This window comes from Myotis yumanensis, unplaced genomic scaffold, assembly GCF_028538775.1.
Source record: "Myotis yumanensis isolate MYYU_CA2020_CCGP unplaced genomic scaffold, mMyoYum1.0.hap1 SCAF_6, whole genome shotgun sequence".
NCBI classification, from domain to species: Eukaryota; Metazoa; Chordata; class Mammalia; order Chiroptera; family Vespertilionidae; genus Myotis; species Myotis yumanensis.
The window spans coordinates 24,464,564-24,490,662 of record NW_027223757.1 but is presented as its reverse complement, the minus strand read 5'-3'; the positions used below and the strand labels follow the sequence as shown (position 1 = coordinate 24,490,662).

The 26,099-nt window shown below is 39.4% G+C and overlaps 1 protein-coding gene across 1 annotated transcript in view; it reads right to left on the bottom strand.

Moving 5' to 3' along the window:
- Positions 1-25,609, bottom strand: part of PEX7 (peroxisomal biogenesis factor 7) — a 66,833-nt gene extending 41,224 nt beyond the window's left edge. The window contains exons 1-6 of the mRNA XM_070417763.1: positions 25,399-25,609; positions 23,836-23,893; positions 22,820-22,970; positions 10,876-10,953; positions 10,157-10,265; positions 1,224-1,330 (exon numbers count right to left, since the gene is read on the bottom strand). Of these exons, the coding sequence (XP_070273864.1) occupies positions 1,224-1,330; positions 10,157-10,265; positions 10,876-10,953; positions 22,820-22,970; positions 23,836-23,893; positions 25,399-25,528 (633 nt within the window). The 5' untranslated portion in view covers positions 25,529-25,609. The remainder of the gene's footprint in view (positions 1-1,223; positions 1,331-10,156; positions 10,266-10,875; positions 10,954-22,819; positions 22,971-23,835; positions 23,894-25,398) is intronic.
- Between the last annotated feature and the right edge of the window lie 490 nt (positions 25,610-26,099).

The window sequence follows — 26,099 nt, the reverse complement described above, 5'->3', positions numbered from 1 at the left end:
TAGAAATATTTTAAAGCAAAGGCATAAATTAAATCTTTATATATTTTTCTAAATCTAAATCAATCATTGTTCCCAACTCCCACAGGCCATGTCTTAATATGATATCTAAATATATCAGAAAATCTATGCAAATAATGATAAGCCTCCTTATCTAGTGGGTTTTGAAACTTCTGCTTTTTACAAACCCAAGTGGATCCAGAGTTCCTGGCTGAATAGGCCAAGTGCCGAGTTCACACTCAGCTCTGTCCCACATCAACCAGAGCAATAATTCATTGTCTGAATGTGTTGGGCTTCAGTATAAGCTCATTTAAAGATAAGTTTCAATGTTTAAAAATAAAATTTAAAGCACTCTCAAGTGTCAATGGGCATCTTTTTTAGAATTCCCAAATATATAGTTCACAATTTCATTTTCCTATATGAAAAAATCATTATGATGAGAATAAACTATAGTTGTCAGCACTGAAATTTTTATTTTGATCAAGTATTACTATTGAACAGGTACTGTAATTTTTAAATCTATTTTATTTCTTTTTATTTAAAAAAACTCTGCCAATATAAAGTGCTCTTAATTTTTATTCATTAATTTAACACAGGGGAAAATAAGGCAGATGTTTTACTTCTTTGTCACAGCAGCAGACCACTTCAGGTATATAAATATATATATGTCAGCACATATTTGATTCATTGCTATTTCTAATTCATATGTTTCTGTGGTTAACTGAAGTGTTACAAGAAGTTACAACTGGACACTGCTATCTTAAGAAGCATGAAGCTTGGTTAGGCTTATAAGGGAAGATAAAACAGAAAATATTAAAAACTGATGGAATGTTAAATTAAAAATCAACCTACAAATAGTTCAGCAGCCTGAGTAGCAAAATGAACAAGGATGGAAAGCAAAAGTTGACACAAATTGGCAGGGTTAAGAGCAATAAAGAAAAAAAAAATCACATAAATTGTAAAGCAGTTTCCGAAACAAACAAGTAAGGCTGCACTGTTGAACTTTGAGAATTTCTGCTTCTTATTCTGCCTGTTTTATGTGCACTTAAATCCAATTAATGCTAATGCAGGTCACTCACAATCGTCAATTAGAAGTGAAAGGGACTAAATTTAACTTAATGGTTCATAAACACTATCAAATCCACATAAACAAAGACAAAATAAAATCTCGAACATTTCACCATTAGGAAGAGCTGGGCAGATCAGGATAGAGCCAGACAGAGTACCTCATTGTATTTACACCAGTCGCAACTCAAAACTTCTGCCTGATGTGCTGGAACCACAATTCTGACTCCTGCTGCCTTCACGTCCCAAATCCTCAGGGTCTGATCACCTGGTGAAAGAGGAAAACTTGATCACTGTGCATCACACCACCTGCATGCTCAGTGACATGTATTCATGATGGTAACTCATGGGAAACACACTGCTTTCACTGACAGGATACTGCCATCTGTTTATCACATAAATACACATATTGTTTTTAACTATAATAATGCACTATAAGACCTACTAAAACTGATGAACTCAAACAAATAATACACCATGACAATGTTTTTTAGATGTATTCAAATTGGAAAAATCTGAATCTCACACTGAGAAAAGCACAGTGCTGACCAAACACACATCTGTGCTTTTTTTCTTCAGGAAAAGAACCCAAAAATCCTTGCTTCTAATAAATAAAGTTAGTGCCCTGTATCAGCACATGCTATAGGAAACAAAACAGTAACAATTTTACTATTAAATGTAGGCAAAGACTACCAAGCCAAAATGGAGAATTTTTAAATCTTAATTTTTATGTTTGCCACATTTTAATCAGCCATCCAGAGAGATTTTTTCTCCTTGGAAAAAAACAAGTTGAAAAATTTTAAGAATTATACTTTGCATTATTACAAAACTGGTTTACATTGCTTAGCTGCACAAAGTCACCCCTGATTAAATGTTTTATGTGCTGTTTACCTTGAATTTTTGTAAACTATGAGAAAACAACAAAATGCCCAGATGAATAAATCCCAGGATAAATAAATATATATAGCTACATCAAAAGTAAATTGCAATTACTGATCATGAGAGAAAGCTAGTTCATATTGATGATAAGATTGTGGTCTATGGGGTGGTGGCAGTCAAGGTCTTGAATTCCATTAGTGGTTGTGCGACCCTGCACAAGTTCTATGATATCTCTGAGAATGATTCCTCATTGCTAAAAAAGAAACAATGCTTACATGCAGGGTTGTACAAGAATTTAGTGTAATAAAAGTTTCTGCAAAGCACCTATCATGACTGCTAGCACAGAGTAGATATTTTAATAAATGGCATATAGAAGTGCTAAATCTTTAAATTATTCTTTACTTACCTACATATAGGTTCCTATATTTCAGATTCTTAATCAGGTCATTTAGCTAAATTTAGGTATTTTAGATAATTTTTTTCCTGATTTCCTTGGATGTTGCTTAAGAAAGATAAGTATTAATTTGTTGGTAGTAATGAAATATAGAGGTTGCAGGTCTGCAACTGATAGGAGAAGCTGACCAGACAGGTCCAAGCAAGGCCTGTAGGCAAAGGAGATCCTTAATCATCTTGGAGGGAGTGATGTAGTTCACTTGGAGCTTCAGTCGCTAAAAGCCTAGTCATAGACAAAAACATTGGATTCTGCACGAGGCTTCCACTAAAACATAGAAAGTGCCTAAATGGTGTACACCAGCTTTCAAAAATTTATTTTATATTAGGGCTGAAACTATAAAGTCTGCTATAACTATTAAGCATTGCTTAAAGTTCAGAGAGCTTGTGTTCACCCTAAAAATTACATTATATGGGTATGAATGATTTAAGGTGACAAAATATTATAATGAATGTTGACTAGGAGTTTAAGAAATAACTGTTATTCTAGCAACAATATGGATGAATCCCACAAAGAATGTTGAGCAAAAGAAACCAGACACAAAAGGCAATGTTAATCTATGCTATTAGAAGGCAGCACAGTGGTCATCCTGGAGTGCAGGGGCAGTAATGAATGGAAGATATGAGGGCCTCTGGAAACATTCTGTTTCTTGATCTGGTTGCTGGTACACAGATGTGTTCATTGTAAAAATCCATTGCCTTGTACACTTAAGGTTCTGTGCTGTTCTGTATGTGTATTATCCTATATAATAAAAAGGTAATATGCAAATTGACCTCATGCCCTCGCATCACAAGATGGCCACCCCCAGGTCGTCACAAGATGGCCTCCCCACATCGTCACAAAGATGGCCGCCCCACATCATCACAATATGGCCACCCCACATCATCACAAAGATGGCCACCCCACATCGTCACAAGATGGCCACTCCCACGTTGTCACAAGATAGCTGGCAGGGGAGGGCAGTTGGGGGTGATCGGGCCGGCAGGGGAGCAGTTAGGGGGCAATCAGGCAGGCAGGCAGGTGAGTGTTTAGGAGCCAGCAGTCCCGGATTGTGAGAGGGATGTCCGACTGCCAATTTAGGCCAGATCCCATAGGAATCGGGCCTAAACCAGCAGTCAGTCATCCCCCAAGGGGTCCCAGATTGGAGAGGGTGCAGGCCAGGTTGAGGGACACCCCCCCATGCACAAATTTTGTGCACCAGGCCTCTAGTCTATATTTATAAAGGCCTAAGTGACCATTACAGCAGAACGAATGGAACCCAGTCGCTATGACACACACTGAGCAGGCAGGCAGGCAAGCAGTTAGCTGTGAGCGAGCAGGCAGGCAGGCAGGCGAGCGACTAAGGGCGAGCAGGCAGGCAGGAAAGCAGTTAGGGGTGAGCAGTCCCAGATTGTGAGAGGGATGTCTAACTGCCGGTTTAGGCCCAATCCCCCTCAGACATCCCCCGAGGGGTCCCAGATTTCGAGAGGTTGCAGGCTGGGCTGAGGGACCCCCACCGCCCCCATACACGAATTTCATGCACCGGGACTCTAGTACTCCAATAAAGACCAAACAAAACAACAACAAAGGCTGGGTAGTTGGTTATTCTAAACTTCTCTAGGACAATATTTTGGTTCCTCACTATCATTCCCAAACAACATTTTTTTTTTTTAAGTGCCATGGCCTGTCCCCTCTTGCAGTTAATTTAAAGGGCACCAAAAAGTGAGAATTGCTCTGCAGGAGCTAAGAATTCACTTCCTCGACAGTCGCTCCTGCTGCACACATTTGGTACTTCATCCTCATCCGTTGGTTTGCCAGGTAGGATAGAGACTTTCTGGCCAAATGGCACAAAGACTCGCTCAACTCTTTGAGCCACCAGGACACCTGTATTTGCTGTTTTCAAATCATATTTTCCAAAAAACTGGCCTTCCTTTCATTGTCAGCTGAACATTTATCAGGGCCCTGTAATGGTGCCATAGACCCACCTGAATTACCAGCTTCTCTTATCAGTTGCAGATCTGCCACTGGCAGCAGAACCAATGAATGAAAGTGCACAGTGCTGAATAGGAAGCACTGGCTGCTACTATGTCTACATTTCAAATTGCAGCAGATAAAAGGAAGTTGGGTAGAAAGAATGAGTGTAAATGTTGAGTTTGAAAGAGTGAAGTGAACTGTTTGGGCCCAAATAATTTAATTTAATTGAAATACCAGATGCCTATCAGATATCATATGACTTTTTCTTAGAGTAGAATGAGGTTTTCTTAACTACTAGACCCAACACATTCACACATGGCTATCATTTATGCAATTATATGGCATCTGTAAGAGCAGTAACTTAGTTTTCATGGTTCACAAGAAAGTTTACTTCACATTAATCCTCTTTCCACAACAAGCTCAAATATTCTTCCCTTCTAGCTCATAAAATTTAGAAATATAAATTCTGTACTAATACGACTACCATAAACTAGACAAAATGCAACATCCTTAGAGAACTCTGCTATGGAAGGTAAATCTAGATCTAAATCTCTAACAAATCCCCCTTTTTGGCCTATCTTAATTTAGCTAATGATAAACTTAGTTCTACTAGTAGATTTGCATACAACTTGGAAGGTTACTAAATCTTTGAGTAAATTTTTTAAAGGAACATATTTCATAGCACACAGGTCTAGTGCTTGATTTTCATCAAAACCACTCAGATCTATTTTAAGCCTTGAATAAGTAGCACTTTAGTGGCAGTTGGCCCCCTAGAATGTATCCATCTACTTCCACCTAATCAGGATTCAACTCTTTCCATTCTCAGTGTATCTAGTTTGGGCACCACTCTCTCCCATTTCCCATTCCCAACTGCAGGAACTAAGCGGGGAAGAAGCCAACTAACACATTACACTCCCCTCTCCAACCACAGAGACCCTTCAGAGCCAATGAGAGACACGAAACTTTCCTAGATGTCTGAGAACCTCTCACTTTTTCCTACTGTGCAGAAACCAAAAAGGATGTGGGGGTTAAAACTACTGCCATTTTGCTATCATGTGGTACCTGATACTGAAACCAACTGAGCAGATGACAGAACAAAAATGAGGACAAGAACATCCTTCAAATCCTATACCAGTCATGTCTCTATAAAGCAGTTCTAATTCTGAACTTTAAAACTATGTGAGCAAATAAATTATCTTCTTCCTTTACTAGTTTGGGTCAGAATTTTTTTTCAATTTCAACAAAACAAGTCCTGGTTAATATGACCACTATTTATATTCATTTCTAATTATAACACATGCAAATAATGTCATTAAACAGATGGTCTTTTTTTCTACTAAAGTTAATGAACACTGTTGATAAAAGACTTTTATACACTATCTATTTACAACATACAGATAGTTTTAAATGTTAAGTTTTATGATTATACTGCTAATATTCTACATATAACTAATCTTTTTCTGCTATTCAGTCTCACACTGAACACTCTATATGTAATATCCAGAGTCAATATTACATATACCATGCTACACAAAAGGCCAATGAAACAAGTGGTGTGTGTGACTCAGTTCAAATAAAGGGCTAATATACACAATTCTACCTGACATTTAAATAAATGCAGCTGTGTTAGTTCATGATTTTGTCACTGTCAGATTTTGCATTTGGTCATGGGCTTAAAAGAAGAACAATTAAAATAAAATGGAGACAATTTTAGAACTTAAATAATAATGTAAATTAACAAAATTATATACAATAATAAGATAAAGAAATTTTTTAAAAATATGTTAGTAGTTCAGGGAGTTTTACTTACTAACACTTTTCCAAATATATAAAATTGCACTCATTATTAATTCTAGTTTATTATGAATGATGACAATCAGAGCTCCCAGCGGACATGTCTTCATTGTTTTACCCTTGAAGCATGTTTCAGTTCATTGAAAGTGGATCTAGAGCAGCAGTTCTCAACCTGTGGGTTGCGACCCCTTTGGGGGTCAAACGACCCTTTCACAGGGGTCACCTAAGACCATCAGAAAACACATATATAATTACATATTGTTTTTGTGATTAATCACTATGCTTTAATTATGTTTAATTTGTAACAATGAAAATACATCCTGCATATCAGATATTTACATTATAATTCATAACAGTAGCAAAATTACAGTTATGAAATAGCAACGAAAATAATTTTATGGTTGGGGGTCACCACAACATAAGGAACTGTTTTAAAGGGTCGTGGCATTAGGAAGGTTGAGAACCACTGATCTACTCTATACCATTAATTCCATTCAGGGTTTGAAATGACTCCCTTGGACCTGTAGGATATAAGGCTAAAGGGCATGCCTTCTCTAAGAAAATGATGCTAATGTAAATTTGATTCACATCTTCATTAAAATTTTAATTTAATTGTACTAATACTCTGTGTTAGAGCTTTTCACTAATAGTAAAATTATAAAAATTACGTATAACCATTACACTGAACTGTGGTCATCTTACAGATGTGATTCACTATAATCATGAAACTCATTAGCATTTACAATAAATTAAAGCACAAAAGATGATTAACTCAAGTTATATATGTAGGCTAAAGAGTTAATTCAAATTAAATGTATCAGTATTGCTATCATTTCCTTAATACACAACTGGCCTTACGACTAACTACACAACAGAAAGATAAAAGATGAAAGAAGAAATTTAAGCTTGGAAAAGGAAATGTGACAAGAAAAAATATATTCTTCTTCCCATCCCAAAAGCCTTGATGTACCTCTTTCTCTACGTTAAAATTATTTTAATAAATTTAAGTATCCTATCTAATAAAAGACAAAAGGGGTAATTAACCAAACCTCCGCTACGCTTCCCATTGGCTAATCAGGGCAATATGCAAATTAACTGCCAACCAAGATGGCAGCCAGCAGCCACGCAGCTGAAGTGAACATGAGGCTTGCTTGCTCCAGTGATAGAGGAAGCCAAGGTTCCCGGCCTGCCACGGCCCGGCTCTGAGCTCCAAAAGTAACAATGTTTCAATTATAGAAAGTAAACAAACCCCAGATACCTGCCTTCAGCCGGCCACAACTTCAGAGCTCGGAGCGCCAGTGATGGCAACAATGTTTCAATTATAGAAGGTAAATAAATCCCAGAATAAAAAAAAAAAGAAAAAAAGGAGAGGCTGGGAGCTTCAGTCACCCGCCAGCCTGAAAACGGCCCTCAGCCCCTCACCCAGACTGGCCAGGCACACCAGTGGGGACCCCCACCCTAAAGAGGGTGTGGCCAGCCTGAAAACAGCCATCAGCCTCTCATCCAGGCTGGCCAGGCACCCCAGTGGGAACCCCCATCCTGAAGGGGGTGTGACCAGCTGCAAACAGCCCTCATCCCCTCATCCAGGATGGCCAGGCACCCAAGCGGGACCCCCACCTTGATCCGGGACACCATTCAGGGCAAACCAGCCGGCCCCCACCTGTGCACCAGGCCTCTATCCTATATAATAAAAGGGTAATATACAAACTGACCCTAACAGCAGAAAGACTGGGAATGACTGGTCACTATGACACACACTGACCACCAGGGGGCAGACGCTCAATACAGGAGCTGCCCTCTGGTGGTCAGTGTGCTCTCACATGGGGGAGCTCTGCTCAGCCACAAGCCAGGCTGATGGCTGCCAGTACAGCAATGGTGGTGGGAGCCTCTCCTGCCTCCTCAGCAGCGCTAAGGATGTCCGACTGCAGCTTAGGTCTGCTCCCCGCTGGCAAGTGGACATCCCCCGAGGGCTGCCAGGCTGCCAGAGGGATGTCTGATTGCCATCTTAGGCCCAGTCCCCCGGGGAGCAGGCCTAAGCCAGCAAGTGGTCATCCCCCGAGGGGTCCCAGACTGCGAGAGGGCACAGGCCTAGCTGAGGGACCCCCCTCCCGAGTGCACAAATTTTTGTGCACCAGGCCTCTAGTATAATATAAACGTATATATAATTCACAATATATAATTGATGGATATTCTTTTCCATCAAGTTTTTCAAAACTATGGTCCAAAAACTCTTTCTGAATGGTGGTATGATTTACTCAATTCAGCTATTATACTGTATTAAGATTACTAAGAAATCTCCACAATCAAAAACTTTTTTCTAAAAACAATGTTTTCAGTGGGGAAAAAGAATTTGGGAATCTGGGACAGGAGAATTCCTGACTCATAGTCACAAAGTTATTTTCCTATGCAATTTCAACAACAATAAAGGTTTTAAGCATATAAAACTTAACATCACTAAGCAAATTCAGCCTTTGAAAGTATCTGACTTTTTTCTCAAGAATATTCCCCACAAATATTTTAAATCTTTTGTACCATATATTCTGGAGTGAGCAAAAGAATTTCTATGGAGAAACACAAGAAAATGTTAATAATGGTTAAATAAAGGGTTAAGGGGAAGAGAGGCTTTTACTTTTTATTTGGCATGTTTCTGTGTTGTTTGAATTTCCTCACTGTAGGTACATGGTTGGAATAGGAATTATCTGGAATACCACTTTTTTCTTTATAAATTTATTTTTTAAAAGTTATAAAAGTAAAAAAATTAAAAGTGATGATCTTAGACAATCACCACAATATTTATGATTAATTAGCACATGTTACATATTCTTATAACTGTTACTCCAACTTAGCAACCTTTGTTCTGATAAACAAACCAAAGATAAAACCATTTATGCAAAGCAGCTCAGGGGCTAGTGAGAACAGCTAGACTGGTTCCTACTTTTGAAAGATTTATAACCAGTTGTAATCTGCCTAAGAGAAACTGTATTTGTTCATTAATAGTGCGTTCTATCTAATTCACACTAGTAAAAGTCTTGGTGTAGCAGATATTACAATATCACTAAGAACTGGTTTCCATATTCTTAACCACATGAACTCTAACTCCAAATGCTTTTCAATGCACTGCTTCCTCTCTGTGGAGAACAATTCTCTCTCTAACCACAGGCAGAAGGGGTTGCTCTTCCGTTTCAGCTTCTTCCCCTGTCACCCTCTGGAGGACCCTGACACTGAACTTGTTCATGTAAAATTAGGAGAGCACAAGAGAGAGGCTAGACTGGTGGGAAGAAAGTACAAGAGCGGTGAGGGCATATTGAAGGGGTGTGAGGAGAATGAGGCAAGTGGCCCCGGGAAAGGAGCTCCAGAGCAGCTAGAAATGAGTGAAGACCAGACAGCTGTTTAAACCACCACTAGGCAGCTGGACTGCGCAGCTGTAATGGCACTGCAGAGAACCTGGGCAATGTGTCTCTACAACTCATAAGTTAGACTGTTCAGATTTTACATGATTTATGATTGGCCCACAAATCACATTTGTAAATCTTTATGCAAACAGTACAAAGTGTAATTATTACCTTTGACAAAATAAATTTTCTCTATAAAAAACAGAGACATAAATATAAGTATCTACTTTACCTTAAAATTGCTAACATCAATCAAAAGCAAAGCAACTGTCAAAAAAAAGATCATACCAAAACCTATCCTTGCTATATGGCTTAGTGGCAATGAATTACAGAGAATACCCCTAAAAGGAGGGTAAACATCAAAGAGAGACTGATGCCTAAGCCCTCAATTGCTCTTTGTCCTACACCTCTTACCTCATTAAAAAGAAATATGTAAGTCAAATGGTTAGAATCATCAAAAAGAAATCCAGGTTGGGAAAGAATGAAACAGTCTAAAAAGCACAAAGAATTGGGTTTTTTGGTGTGTTATTTCCTCGGAATCTAAGGTACACAGCGCCACCTATTGAGGAAAGCAAGACCACCATTCACTACAAGTAAGACTTTTGACAAATATGGAATTATTTACCTGAGGCTGAAGCAAAGCAACCAGGGATGTGGGGAGACCAGATTGTGCTATAAATGACACTTTCATGGCCTCTAAAGGTGCATAAAGACTTGCCAACATTTGGATCCCACTACAAATAAATGAACACATCAATTACTTAACAGATAAATTCAAATGTATGCTTTCACATATATAATATATAAAATTTATATATATACATATACACACATGATATACATACATGTCTCAAGGACTTTTTTAAAATCTATTTTTACATAAATCAAGATAGCATTTAAGGGGCCAAAATAATCAATGCTGAGCTGATTATTAGTTTACAGCCAAAAGATTAGAAAATATTAAATTCTAATGAATGCTTTCATACATTTTTTTAAAAATATATTTTATTGATTTTTTACAGAGAGGAAGGGAGAGAGATAGAGAGTTAGAAACATCGATGAGAGAGAAACATCGATCAGCTGCCTCCTGCACACCTCCTACTGGGGATGCGCCCGCAACCCAGGTACATGCCCTTGACCGGAATCGAACCAGGGACCTTTCAGTCCGCAGGCCGAGGCTCTCTCCACTGAGCCAAACCGGTTTCGGCTCATACATTTTTTTTGAAAATAAAATTAGCTGCCTAATTTAAAAGCTACATAAAAAAATATTCTAGAATAGAAAAAAAGCAGTGGAAGCTTTGGGGAAAGGAATATTTGTTTTTAAATACAGCAATGTCAACATACCAGTTTGACGGTTTGATCCCATGAACCAGATACCACAAGGTGTTCACCTCTGGTTTGGCTCCAATCAACACTATATACCTATAAACATTTAAAAGTGTTATTTAGAAAGCAAAAGAGCATCAAGTTCAATATTATATTTTATCTCCTTATAACAGTGATAGCCAGCTAGAACAACTAATTTACTTTGTTGAAACATCAAGTCTACAAATCTTAACATGGTGTCTGAGAAATGGAAAGTTACCTTGTCCACTCCTCCAGACTTATTCCTTACAGATTCTACTTTAATAAAATTCTACAGAATATTTCCAAATCTCCTTCACTAAAACAAATTATACATATTTTTAAACCTACCAACAAGTCACTGTTTGCAGCACCCTGAGGAAATGTCAAAGTAGATCAGAAAGCCATCTAAAAAAGCTTGCTGGGTCAATGTTTATCAGAAAACATTAAAATTCAATTACTATCACTAGCTGGCCTTTCTTAGAAAAAGCTTATAGGACCCAGGTGATCCTTTCAGATCTCTTGGTAAACAGCTTTAGTTATCCAATGCTGCTATTCTAATCTATGCTTCACTGCCCTCAGTGAACCATTTCAAATAAACTATTTGGAAAAAATTTCAATGTCATTTTATACAATAGACTAGAGGCCTACCAGTAGGGTCCCTCAGCCTGGCCTGCGGGATCAGGCCGAAACTGGCTCTCCGACATCCCCCGAGGAGACCTAGATTGCGAGAGGGCGCAGGACAGGCTGAGGGACCCCACCTGTGCATGATCAGGACCAGGGAGGGATGCGGGAGGTTGGCCAGATGGGTAGGAACCGTGGGAGGGCTCCAGGGAGTGTCAGTCCTGATCAGTCAGACCCCAGTAGCAAGCTAACCTACCGGTTGGAGCGACTGCCCCTGGTAGTCAGTGCACGTCATAGTGACTGGTTGACCGGTCGACTATCTGCCCCCTGGTGGTCAGTGTATGTCATAGCGACTGGTTGACTGGTCGACTGTCTGCCCCCTGGTGGTCAGTGCACATCATAGCGAGCAGTTGAGTGGCCTTAGCATATCATTAGCATATTATATTTGATTGGTTGAATCGACGACTGGACAACCAGACACTTAGCATATTAGCCTTTTATTATATAGGATTATGTACAGATCACTACTATAAGCTAAATTCAACAGAATACTCACATATTATACTTTATAAAAGTAGTCCCGACATGAATCTGAGTGTATGTCATTAAATGTGATCAACAGGTTATTTTAAATCTAAAAACTCTAACTACCATATTTATGTAAGAAGTATGAGTGTCTGGGGTTTGTAGTGGTTTAAGTATGGGTTACCTGTGCTCAGCTGCCTAGTGCTAAACTGAGCCATGTTGGAGCCTGAGTAAAACCAAAAAATTAGTAATTCTGATCTATTTTTATTTAGAACTGATGTTTTGTTAATCATAGATTTTTGCATTAATTTTTATTTTTTTAATTACTGCACTAAGACATTATTTATTTTGACTACTAAGTTTTTTTTGGCTCCCTTAAATTATGTACTCAAGGTGAGTGCCTCATCCAGCTTGCCCTAGTCCTGGCCCTGCTGCTGCCCACATCCATGCAAAAGAGGAAAGAGCAATTGTAACACTACAGAAACCACAATCCAGTAACAGAGAGCAGCTCATAAAGCATACAGAAGGGGCAGAGGAAACCAAAGACTGCTACAGTCATCTGTTAATTATGGGTGGGAAAGGCAGGTTTGGAAGCAATCACTGAAGATTTTGAGAGCTGAAGAGTTTGATTTTATCTTCTAGTCCAGGGCTCAACAAACATATTCTGTCAAGGGCCAAACAAATATTATAGGCTTTGTGGACCATTTGCTCTCTGTCAAAACTACTAAACTCAGTCTAGTAGAGCACAAAAGTAGCCATAGATAATATTTAATGAACGGGCATGGCTGTGTTCCAATAAAACTTCCTTCTGTGCATTCCAACAGCACCTACTTCTGAGTCAGCATTTACCATATTTTACTAATATCCATGTTAAATAACTGCCATACCTGCTAGATTTTGAAAGACCCCACTAAGTAAAATCTTAAGATGTACATCTTATACATCTATGCTCATTGCAATATAACTCAATAAATGTGAATTAAAATAATTAAACCAGCCAAATTATCTTCACAATCTGTAACTCTGCTTTAAGTAGGTATAAAGAGCTATTGATTTCATTTTAAAAGATAACTGAATACAACTAAAGACTAACATCATGAGCTCACACTCCACTGACTCTATCCATTTCCAGCCTGATGCAGGATTTGAAACCCTATGACCCCTCACCTTTTAAAACTGCAAGAGCCTCCACAGGCTCAGAGAGAACCCAGCCCTAATGAGATCAAAAGCTGGAGGTAAGAAACCTATGCTGATGGCAGTGTCCTGCCAGCTGTCTTATCTGTCACACAACATGACAAGCATTAGGGCTCTGGATAACACGAAGGATAGGCACACATGATGAGGTTAAAATGGATTAATGAAGGAAATAAAGGTGACTCAATCAGTAACCAGTAACCAATACTTTACTGTGTTCAAAGTATTAGGACATGGGGAAGTAACTAGCAGTACAAGTCAGGATACTGTGTTTAAAAAAAAAGAACTATAGACATAAGTATAAAAGTGCTGGGGTGAAAAATTCAGCTTGATGCCCAGAAGAGAAGGATTCAAGCAGGGCCTTGAGGGCTGGCTACAATGTTAACAGCAGGAAGCAGAGGTGAAAACACTGACCAGAAACTCCTCCGAAGATATATATGGGCACAGAAAGCACCAAGATATTAGGACTAGTGAACGCTGCATAACGCCAAGGTTTTGTGCCTGGGGACTGTCAGTGATGGTGGCTTTAACAAACTGGAAGACTGGAGGAAGGAAGATAAGGTGTAATTTTAGATGCACTGAGTTTGAGGTGACAGCAAGAGTCAAGTTGAAATGTCCAGTAAGAACAGGGGTTTTGCATTAACCTCAAGCACTGGAAAAAGTTTATAGCCATAAGGATGTTCGGGATAAGGTCCATTATCCCAACCTTAGGTCAATTCACTAATCTATTCAACAAGTATTTATTAAGCACCTACTATATACAAGGCACAAATTGAGGGGTGGGGGGTAAAATGTAAGACAAGACAGATGAAGTCCCAGCCCTCATGGACGTTATATTTTAGCGGGGAAAAGAGGCTATAAATAAATAAATAAATAAATAAATAAATACATACATATTTATTTTTAAAAAATTACAAAGTCAAGTAAGGAGACTAGAAAACAATGACAAGGGCAGGAGGGCACTTCTCAATGGTGGTCAGGGAAGACCGCTCTGAGCAAAGAACTCTGTGCAGTAAAAGAGAAAACTCTGCAGATTTGAGGAGAAAGGCTTTCAGTAGAAGAACATGGAAAGACCCTAAAGCATGAAACAAGTGTGTCATGTTTGAGGAAGAGCAAGGTCAAATAGGAGGGACAAGAACCCAAAGGGCCATGGTTAAGGGTTTGTATATAATTTGTATACATCAACTACCAGCTAGATTATAGCATTCTTCTAACTGTTCTCCCCATTCATTTTTGCTCACCTCTAATCTGTTATCTACATTGAATAAAAAATTACCTTTGTAAGACACTTAATGTCGACCCCCCTGCACAAAGCCCTTCAGTCATTTCATCCTATACAGTTCCTGCAATGTACAATCCTCACTCTACACTGAGATTTATCCATGCTGTTATTTACTACTGAAAGATAAAAGCATGCAAAACTACACATGACTAGGGATTCATACATATGTAGTAAAACTAAAAGAAAAAATACATAAACAGAAAATTCAGGATAGTGGTTGCTCCTGGGAAGAAAGGAGGAAGGAAAAAAGGAGGGAAAAGAATAGGATAAAAAAAAAAAGGAGATAGAAGGACAGTAACCAGGGGCTCCACGGTATCAGTAAAGTTTTATTTCTTCAGCTAAGTGATGAATATACAAGTGTTCATCATACATTTTTTACATACTTTTATATGCATGAAATATTCCAGAGTAAATTATTTTAAATCTTCAATGTCTTTCTACTGATCTTAACATAAGGGCCAAAATGCTCACTGCTCTGGGCACATAGGCTCAATCGTTCCCCTTCCAGCACACACTTTCCTTTGCTGCTAACCCTGTTCCTCTGACCTCTCCACCTAAATAGCCAATTCCTACTCTCCTGTCAGACTCAAGGACGTCCTCTGCCCCAGACAAACCCTCCCCTCCTCCCCCCACCCCCCGCCTTCTTGCAGCACTCTGCACAGTCACAGCACTGACCTCATTGTAACTTAGATAACCAGCAGCTTAGGACTCTCTCCCCAGAGGGGCAAGGACTCCAGAAGGGTAAGGACCCTGCCTGACTGGTTCATCTTCCCCATAGGTCTTTGCAGACAGTGGAGTTAATTAAAGTTTTTGGAATGAATGAAGGGGCAGAGAAACAAATCTGAATGGAAACCACATCTCTCAATAGTCCACTCTTCCATCTTTTTCCTATTCCCAATTCCCCCTCCTCTACCACTCAAGCAGTGCGCATGGCAAATGGTCAAAGTACAAAAAAGAACAGAAATACGCAGCTATGCTTTAAAAGCAGGGTCCTCTAAAGGCCTATCTTATGAAATTGCTCTTGGCAGTGGTGAAGAAAATTAATTTAAAAATTGCAAAAAGAAAAAGACACTGAACAATATTTTGTGCTACTTTATGAAATCTAAACCTCATCAAAATCAGTTTGGGAGGACAAATTTTATTACTGAAACTAAGTCCCAAAGAGCTCATTTTTAATCTACTGTACAATAGTGCCCTTTTTAAAGTTGGTTTATTTAATTAAAAATCATCAAAGGAAAACTGTCTGGAATGTTCACACTTATCTGTATCAATACAAAGGAAAGGAACACTGACTTTTAATTACTGAGTAGAAAGGGCTACATGCTTCTTTTAACGTGAAATGAATTTTTTAATCTTTCATGACAGAACATTTTTAATGTGCATACAAGTAAAGAAAACAGAATAATAAATCCCTGGGTATCTGTCATTTACCTTCTATAGTTATTGACATTTTGCCTATCTTGTTTTATCCCATTATTGACTAATTGACTACTGGAGTATTTTAACATCAGACAATTTCACTCAGAAGATAAGGATGGTTTTCTTTTTTATATATGCACAAAACCATTTCCAAACCCAACAAGATGAACAAAAGTTCCTTAATATCACCTAATACTGTCCATTTTCATATTTCCCCAATTGTCTTAAAAATGTCTTTTTACAGTTAATTTGAATCAGGATCCAAATAAACCCATATTTTACATTTAGGTGCTATCTCTGAGGTCTCTTCTAACCTAGGAAAGTCCTCTTCCCCACCTTGCTTTGCCTGCCCCCCTATTCCCATGACATTTATTTCTTGAAGAAACAAAGTTAATGGTCCTGTAGTATCTTTATATTCTGGACTTGGCTATTTGTTTCCTCATGGTGGTGTTTAACTTTTCTTCTACCTTTCCTATTTTCTTTAAATTGAAGTTAGATCTAGAGGCTTCATTAGATTCAGTTCAATCTTTTTTATTTATTTTTTTTAGCTTCCTATTGTATTAGAAGGTATATAATTTCTGGTTGATCCACTTGTAGTGATCCTAAAATTGTTCAGAAGATGTATCAGTCTTATATTAACTGTTTCAGCATCCATGCATAACCCTTACTTAAAGTCATTTATTTAGGGGCTACTAAATGGTGATGTTATTCCTCCTGCATTTATTAGCTAGAATTCTGATATAAGAAATTTTCCACATCAACTGTTTACTCCACAATTAAATTCATATAGGAAAGGCAGGATAAATGCCTTCATTCCTTACCTTTATTTATCAATATTCAGAATGAGGCAGTTATCCTAGTAATCTTCAATGGTGACCAGTTGGGGTTTTTTTAATAAGTGAAAATATACATATAAGTGTGTCTATGTGTGTGTATAGTTTTTCAATCCATTGCTGTCATTCCTATTGATGTTCAAATTGCCCCATCATAGTCAATAAGAGCCTCTTCAGGTTGTATCTTCTAACCTTTTGACAGGATCTCAGTGGCCTTTCATAACTTTCTGACCAACCATCTCTATGTGCCACATTATTTCTTGTCTTTCTCACAATTACTAGTAAAAATCAAACTACACCAAGCAGGGTGATGAAGAGAGAGAGGGAGGAAGGGAAAAAGAAAGGGAGGGAGGGAGGGAGGGAGGGAGGGAGGGAGGGGGAGAGGGAAGGAGGGAGGAGGGATAGATATCTCTTTGGTTGACAAATCTGTTATTGGATAGTTTTAAATATAAATACATTTCTAAAGAGAACAAAATGGTGTTAAATGCATGAGTTGTCATTCTGCATTAATAGTTTTTTTGGGTACCTATCATTATAAGCTTGTCAGCTACTATCATTATCAAAGAGGTAAATAATTGACTCTGTTTTAAAATAAGGCACATCTTTACTATGAAATGTATAGTTAAATACATTTTCTCCACAATATACTACTTGTTGGATAGTTATTTAAAAAATACATTTTACTAGTATAAGCAATGATAAAAAAAAAACTTTAAATGGATCAAATATCTTTTAAGTTTTCAGCAAATTGATAAGCCTTGCCATTTGACAGTGAAGACAAATTTTAACTATTTTTAAGAAAGGTAATAAGCACACTGAAAAGTAGACATTGAAATAAACACTGTCTATGACATACTTAAAGTGAGTTTGAACTCGCTTTCCATAGCACAGTGCTCTAAGTCATGAAGTAGAGAAACAAAGATAAAACTCCTAAGTACCCTCTTTTTCCTCCTCGCTGAACCTTTTAAAATTTTCCTATTCTTCCACTCCTGTTATATACTCAGCAGCAGTCCAAGCTAAAGGCATTTTATGGGGCCCAAAAGACACAACGGCCTCTGTGGCTGCCAGTTAACATAGAGAAGAACTTGATTTCTGCTTTGATGCTAAATTTAGAAGCCATGCAAAGGAATAATGTCCATGATTTTCTTTCATTTCACCAAGACCTTCATTCCTCAAGGCCTAAAATATATCTAGGTCTTGGATTTCTCCTTTTTGCTTCAGTACCTACTTATCTATCTGAAAATGGATTGTTGGACATTTTTCAGACAGTCACTGAGTGGTGAAATGAGCAACTGGAAGATTCTTAACTTGTTTCATGCCTTTACAACCCTACTATAACAAGAGCAAATAATAGTAATAGCTCATATTTATTTAGTGCTGGCTCTGTTCTAAGCACTCACAACAAACCTAAAACACCAACTATTATCCTCGTTTGCAAATGAAGAAACTAGGTTTAGGGAAAGTAACTTGCCCAAGGTCACCCAGCTGGAAAGTTATAGAGCCAGGATTCAAAACCATGCTGTTCATCATTCTAAACTCTCTCCCATGGGAGAAAATGACCCATTGTGTGCTATTCTATTGTATAACAAGGTTTCTCTGAACACATTGGTGGGAAAAAATAGGAATCACCTGTGATCATTCACTTACTAATTTATTCAACAAATTTTTATTAGCTCCTCAAAACTCTCCTTTGACTTTAAATCCTCTTAAGTGTCTCTGCATATTTGGTATAAGAGACAAACTTTGAATAAATGCTGTGCTTCTCTTTAATGAAAAAAAGCCAAATATTTGGTATTATAATACTGAGTTTTAAGTTAATCATCAGAAATTCTTTCTCTTAACAACCTCATGGAGGATGACTTTTATGAGATTCCTACAATTCTCTACTCATCACCCTTCTTGGTGTAATTTGAGTTTTATAAACAACTAGAGGCCCGGTGCATGAATTCGTGCACCAGTGGGGTCCCTCGGCCTGGCCTGCAGGAATCGGGCCGAAACCAGCTCTCCGACATCCCCTGAGGGGTCCCGGATTGCGAGAGGGCGCAGGCCAGGCCAAGGCACCCCACTGGTGCATGATCAGGGCTGGGGAGGGACATGGGAGGTTGGCCAGCTGGGGAAGGACCACAGGAGAGCTCCAGGGCATGTCCGGCCCTTCTCGCTCAGTCCCGATTGGCCGGACCCCAGCAGTAAGCTAACCTACCGGTCGGAGCATCTGCCCCCCTTGGTGATCAGTGCACCGGTCGACTGTCTGCCCCCTGGTGGTCAGTGCACATCATAGCAAGAGGTTGAGCAGCCTTAGCATATCATTAGCATATTATGCTTTGATTGGTTGAATGGACAACTGGACAACGGGACACTTAGCATATTAGGCTTTTATTATATAGGAGGATTGTGAGAAAAACAAGAAGTAATGTTATGGCACATAGAGATGGTTGGCTTCCAAAGGGTTCCTTCTTGTTCACACAACCCCAACTTTGTCCTTCAGGAAAAGCTCTGTCCCTTCCTCTTTTGAAGGGTGAATCTCATTTAGGTGAAAGTAGGAGTGGTATAGAGTTAGAACTGGGCATGTGATGCTCTTCTAGCCACTGAGACATGAAAAGGTACTGCTGTAAGGCTTTAGTAAAGTCCCAAGATAGGGACATTCACTTTTTTTGCTCTTTGACCTCACAGGGTGATGAAATAATAGTTGGAACTATAAGGAGAATAAGAAGAAAAGAAACCCACTAAGGATAAGAGAGTGGAAAGACAGAAGGAACTTGAGTATTTGATGGCATTGTCAACCTTTGAATTAACCAAGCCTAGACCCATTCCACCTCCATATGCTTGGTTATGTGAAATAATAAACTCTGATTATTGCATGCATTTTTTTATTCAGTTTTTTATTATACTAACAGCCAAGGCATCCTAACTGATACAAATGATTTTCAAAAACTGCATTTGAAAAGAAAATGAGGAAGGACAATCTAGAATAATAGTCTGACAAAAAACAAACAAACAATAAAGTATGTCCTCAGTTAAAAAAAACAAGTTACATAATTAGAGGATGATGTAAACCTAGTTTAACAGCAGTTCAAATAACAAAGATTGAGGTACTTTAGTAATGGATTCAAAGTAACCCAACACTATGACATGGCTGAAGAAAATATACAGCCAGGTTAGGTAATATTATTAGAATTAGAGGCTCAAGATTATGTTGGCAAAGTCTTATACAGCCCAGCACTGATCAACACATTTATGGGATAAATTAGGTATAGAATATTAAAAGCAACATTAAAGAACAGGAGAGTATGCAAAGGAGTTTACCAGGAGGGTGACAAATGTAGAGACCATGTAATCTGAGGACAGGTTAAAGGAATTACAAGTGCACAGTCTGGAAGAGAGAAGACTGAAGGGGACATGATGACTATTTTCAAGGGTTCTCCTGGAAAAGGGAGATTGGACTTAATCTCACCACTTCACAGAAAGGCATTAGAAGCAACAGCTGGTTGCCTGGAGAATAGATTTGGGCTTAAGAGAGCTGTTTCTAACCATTACAGCAATCTAAAAGTCAGGTTAGTTATGGAAACAGTGAAATTCAATTTCACAGAAATGAAGCAAAGACTGAGAGACCATCATGAGGAACATTCTAGAATAGTATTTTCCAGAAGGTAGTATGTACAGGGTGGGGCAAAGCAGGTTTACAGTTGTGAGTACATGAAACACAGTTTATTCTTAAATTATTATTACTAGAGGCCTGATGCACGAAATTTGTGCAAGGGGCTCAGCCCTCGCAGCTGCAGTGGTTTGCCTTGGCGGCTTGCCTCAGCCCTTGCAGCCCCAGTTTCGACCAGAAGGTCGTCTGGAAGGTCGTTCGGCTGTCCAGTCCAATTAGCATATTACACTTTTATTATTATTGATTAACTAAAGGCCCAGTGCACGAAATTTGTGCACGCGGGCAGGAGGTCCCTCAGCCTGGCCTGCACCCTCTCCAATCCGGGACCCCTCGGGCGATCCCACAAACCGGCAGTTGGACATGCCTCTCACAATCCGGGACCGCTGGCTCCTAACCGCTCGCTTGCCTGCCTACCTGATCACCCATAACACCTCTGCCTGCCTGCCTGATCGCCACTAACCACCTCTGCCTGCCTGATCACCCCTAACCACCTCTACCTCGGCCACGCACCCAGGACCCAGGCTTCCCTCCTCCTGCTGGCCGCAGGAACCCGGGACCCGGGCTTCCCTCCCTCTAGCTGGCCACAGGCACCCGGGACCCAGGCCAGCTTTGCTGGCCGGCTGCAGCTGCTGGCGCCAGGACTGCAGGTGGGCAGCTTCTCCCAGGCCCAGCTTTGTCAGGAAGGACATCCAGAAGATGTCCAGTCTAATTAGCATATTACCCTTTTATTCATATAGATTATTGCATTATTTTCCATACAAACAACTGTAAACCTACTTTTGCTCCATTCTGCAGTACACACACCACTGGCTATATGAGATGATTTTAACTGGTACATAGACTTTATTTTATTCATTATATGTTTATTTTAACATATGTTACAATTTAATAAATATATATACTAAATTAGCTATCAATCCTATGGTTTCATGAATGTAACTATTTTAAAATGAGTGAAATAACATAAAGCTCACTTAAAGAAAAACATTAAGTGATATAGCCTACTTAACATAATTAGATATTTTATGACCCATTAGTTACAGCCCTCGAATTTATATAGATAAACAATACACAGCACCAAAGATTTAATAAAAAGAAAAAAAAACTTTTGAAAGAAAAAATATTTTAAACAAATTTTTTAAATTAATTATATGTTGCCGAAACCGGTTTGGCTCAGTGGATAGAGCGTCGGCCTGCAGACTGAAAGGTCCCAGGTTCGATTCCGGTCAAGGGCATGTACCTGGGTTGCGGGCACATCCCCAGTGGGGGATGTGCAGGAGGCAGCTGATCGATGTTTCTCTCTCATCGATGTTTCTAACTCTCTATCTCTCTCCCTTCCTCTCTGTAAAAAATCAATAAAATATATTAAAAAAAAAAAAAAATTAATTATATGTAGTATAAGAATATGGCAAAAATCATGAAGGTACCACAAAAATGTCTGCATTTTGGACATCCTGCTCTGGAAATTCTTGCATTGAATATCCTGAAACTAAAGTTCTTCTTTACCAAAGTTGTCTTAATTTTCAGTGATTCTATGAAAATATAATAATTTATAACTACCCTTATTCAAAGATCCTTCACAATAAAATAGAAAAACTATAATTTTTCATAATTTTCACTCACAATTTTAGAAACACTGATTTTTAACAGCAATAGCTATAAAATGATGTCTGGAATCCTCATAATGAATCTTTTATCACAAAAGACTAATATTGCATCTGATAAGCATTTACTAAATAAAGGCTTCTATGGGCCAGGCCCTGTGTAGACACAAATTTTAAAGTAAATTTGCAAGTTTTCATTTGAAGGATTTATTGCTACCTCAAGAAAAATGTTTAGACATTTAAAGTAAAACATCAAAAGAGAATGTCTTTACCATCATGTTCATTAAAAACATAGATGTATTTTAATATAACTTAATAAGATCAAACTATTTTTTATGCTACACACTATCTGGAAATATGAACCAGATTTAGATTTAAAATCTCTTCAGTAATTGATGCTCTTGCTCCAATATATTCTGAAAATCCTCTGGAATCCTACTGAAGACCTAAAGGCAATCTTGCGATGTCTTTGTGAAAAGTCCGCCTACCTCTATCTTGAGGCAGATTATGGCAGGCATATTCCCACAGCATGAGAACAGTGATGGGCCTCTCTGGAGGAACTGATGCCACGGTATGCTTACTAATGGAGGCATTTCTACTGACTAATGAGAAGCCTGATTTCTTCTTTCCTAGCTCTTTCGGCCAAGAGGTAGTTTATGTCTGAATAATCAAATAATAAGTGACTTACAACCTGTAGGACAAACAGCAAAGCTTAAACTTCTTATCCCCTGAAGACATTTCCCCAAGTTTGCATGCCCAAATATATTTCACCCAAAGAAAAACCATAGGCCCAGGGAGACTCCCTTCCTACCTCCTGAGTGTGCTCCTTGTACACTTGCAGTGGCCCTGTGGGTTTGGCGGTGTCCCATAGCTGCAGCGAGCCATCCCCACTACAAGTGACCAGGACATGTTCATTGTTCTCACTCCAGGTCACGTCAAACAAACCATCGTTCCAGTCAAAGCTATACCAGGAAAAATTACAACAAAAACATCTAGTTATATAGGCAGTTGAATATAAAATAAAAATAACATTACAGTTTTTTTTTAAGTTTATCACATTTTAACACATATTATCTCACCTGATCTTCACAACAATGAGAAATAAGTACAACTGGCACTTGTCATATGCAGAAACAAGTTCGGAGAGGTTAAAAGAATAGCCTAATTCATACAGCTAGAGAACTGTAAAGCTATATTAAAATTAGGTGAGCCCGCTAGCAATACAGCACTATTTACATGAGGGCATGCTGCCATACTTGGGTGCTCCCTGTTTTTTGTGGTTCAGAGGCGGGACTAGCAAGCACTTTAAAATACTAATTTAGAGCAATAATTTCAATGTCTCCCAGAAATCTTTCACATGAGCCATGAGCAGGTAGTTATTTTTCTGGCAGCATTTCCTTTCCTTTCTCTACCTCGACTGCTCTGACGGAGGTGTTGAGTCCAACATACAGACAAGACATGCATGGAAAGACAGGAAAGATATCTACAAAATGGGTAATTAGCTTCTGAATGAGTGAAGCTAAACAACATTAAGAAGAGAGCAAAGATACAAATGTCACACAGCAATATACTAATTAGTTCATTTTTTTTTTTAGTTTTATAATTCCTAAATGGACACTAAGAGACAAGAGCTGTAGAAGAAAAATGACAATCAAATTTAATGGCAAAAGTAAGTTCTACACTATGGAAATGCTGAAGTTTCTTTTATACTGCAGATTTTAAAATTAAAAAAATTGTATGGATAAAGAAGATTCAAAACCAAATTCTATTAAGGCTTTAATAGCAAAATAGAATACATATAAGTTAATAATTAGAGAACCATCTTACCTTCGAAAAATCCTAAGCCCAGATTCATCTTGATCCAATATTAGCAGAGTTCCACAGCCTAAGGAAAAAGAAAAGTTGAGGTCATGCTGTTGAACCCACCAAGGGACCATCTAGGTCAAGGAGGGATCAAGCACCAAGTACCCAACTTTACTACCATGAATTTCTCCCTGAAGTTATTGAGACCATATTTACAAAATAATGGGTTTGTATTCTCCATTTGTCTTTCTATATTGTGCTTCAATCATTAAATATTAAACTTATCATCTCACCTATGCTTGGAATCCCGATAACCTTAACAGAGGAGATATTTGAGTTCAGATTCTGTGGCCGGGCAGGTACCAAGCACACAAAAGTCCTAGATGGGTATTATCATCATCCCTATTTATAGGTGATAAACCTCTGGCTTACAGACCTACAGGCCTCTGCTCCTGCTCCATCACACTGCCTTGCCAATAGATCTCAAATGCATTAAACATGGGTTTTTAAGACAAAATAGCTGGTGGAATTTACCACAAACTTGGTGGTAAAGTGCTGAACAGAATATATGTTATATACCAAAAATGAATTATTTTTATTAAGGGACAAGCATATTTTAAAAGTTGTATTTGTTATAGGAATTGGGGAGGGGACTCTTTTATTTATACCTGACTGGTTTGTGTTTTTTTTTAAATACTAACTCCTTTGAAGTTTTTGTAAAGGTTTTAATTTAAAATATCACAAACTCATGGGTCTTCAGCCTAACTGATGGGCAATTATTGTAAATCTAAATGTGCAAGCGCTAAGAGCTAATGGTGAAAATATAAGAAAGCAAATATTTTCTCCGAGTTTTGGAAATCACAGTATTGTTTTCAAAAACTACTGCAGGAACCTGACATTATGTAGGGACTTGTTTCGTAGATTTTCAGTGTGTAAATGCTAGGATATGAATTAAGAGAAGAAAAATTAAGACTGAAACCCTGCATTCCAATCTAGTCCATGACAATTAACTTAAACCCCAAATAAGTGCTTGCAAGTAAATGTCTGTATTCCTGCTGAGACAACAAGCAGTGAGGGCAGAACTTAATACATTTCACAATGGCAATTGCGAGGAGACTGCAAGCGCCGGCTCAGGGGCGCTCGGTTTACCGCGGACGGCCGAATGCTGGCTGCGGGGAACCGGACGAACCAACAGGCACTGGGGTGACCCCGCGGGCCGTTGTCCAAGTGCTGTGGTGGGTCCGACCGGTCCGAGGGGCCCCGCGGGCTAAACACACTCTCTCCAGGGCAGCGTGTGCCTGGGGGGATGGGGTGTCAGACGACTGCGGGGTGGGTGCGCTCTCAAGGAATAAGGACAAGGACGCGGGCCACTAGGCATCTTCCATCAGCTACTTCCGCACGTAACTGGGGGGAAATTGACACCAGCTCCCCACACCGGGCAAAGTGGGGCGCGGGGCCGATCGGCTCCTCCGCTCCCCCTGGCGTTCGGATGCGGCGCCGTCCGCTGTCGGAAGTGCTTCCCGACGAGCGGGAGGAGCCGGCTCGGCTGGAACCCGCCCCCGCCCCGGCGGCGGGGCCCGGCCTCACCCGCGATTCCGTAGTGCTGCGCGGCGGCGCAGGCCAGGCGGCCGGGCAGGTACGGGGAGAACTCGGCGGCGTAGCCGTGGCGGCCCGGCACCCGCAGCGTCCGCACCGATCCGCCGTGCGCCGCGCTCATCGCGCCCGCGCCCCGGGGCCGCGCCTCCCGGCCGCCGGCGCCCAGGGAACTCCGACGCGGACTGGCCCAGAAGTTGGAGACTCGGCGGACGAGGCGGAAGTAAGGACACCTGGTGTCCTGAATGCTGGGTTTCTATTGGTCGCAAGTGAAAGGGCATGGACGCCAACGGAATTCATTTTTGTTTTGGGCAAAACAAACTAATTGGCGCCACCTGTAATGAACTGGCTAAAACAGGGCAGTGTGGGCTAGGTGACAACTTTAATTTTGCATATCAGCCTCCATTGCGGGGCTCTCTGGGTTTTATTAATTCATTGAGCTTTTGAAATTCTGACATCAGGAAATGTCTCTCATTAATACAAAATGAGACAAGCTACCACAAACTCTGAAATCATGCAGCTAGTCCAAAAAGCAATTGAGAGCTGTGTTGCCCAAGATAACTTGAAGTAATATTAAATCAGGTGGAGTGAAGCTAAGTAAAAAAGGCATTAACTTAAAAAGAAATCTCACTACATATATTGTATAGTAAGTGCTCAGATGCAGAGCTAATTAAGGAAAACTAAGGCTCATTCAC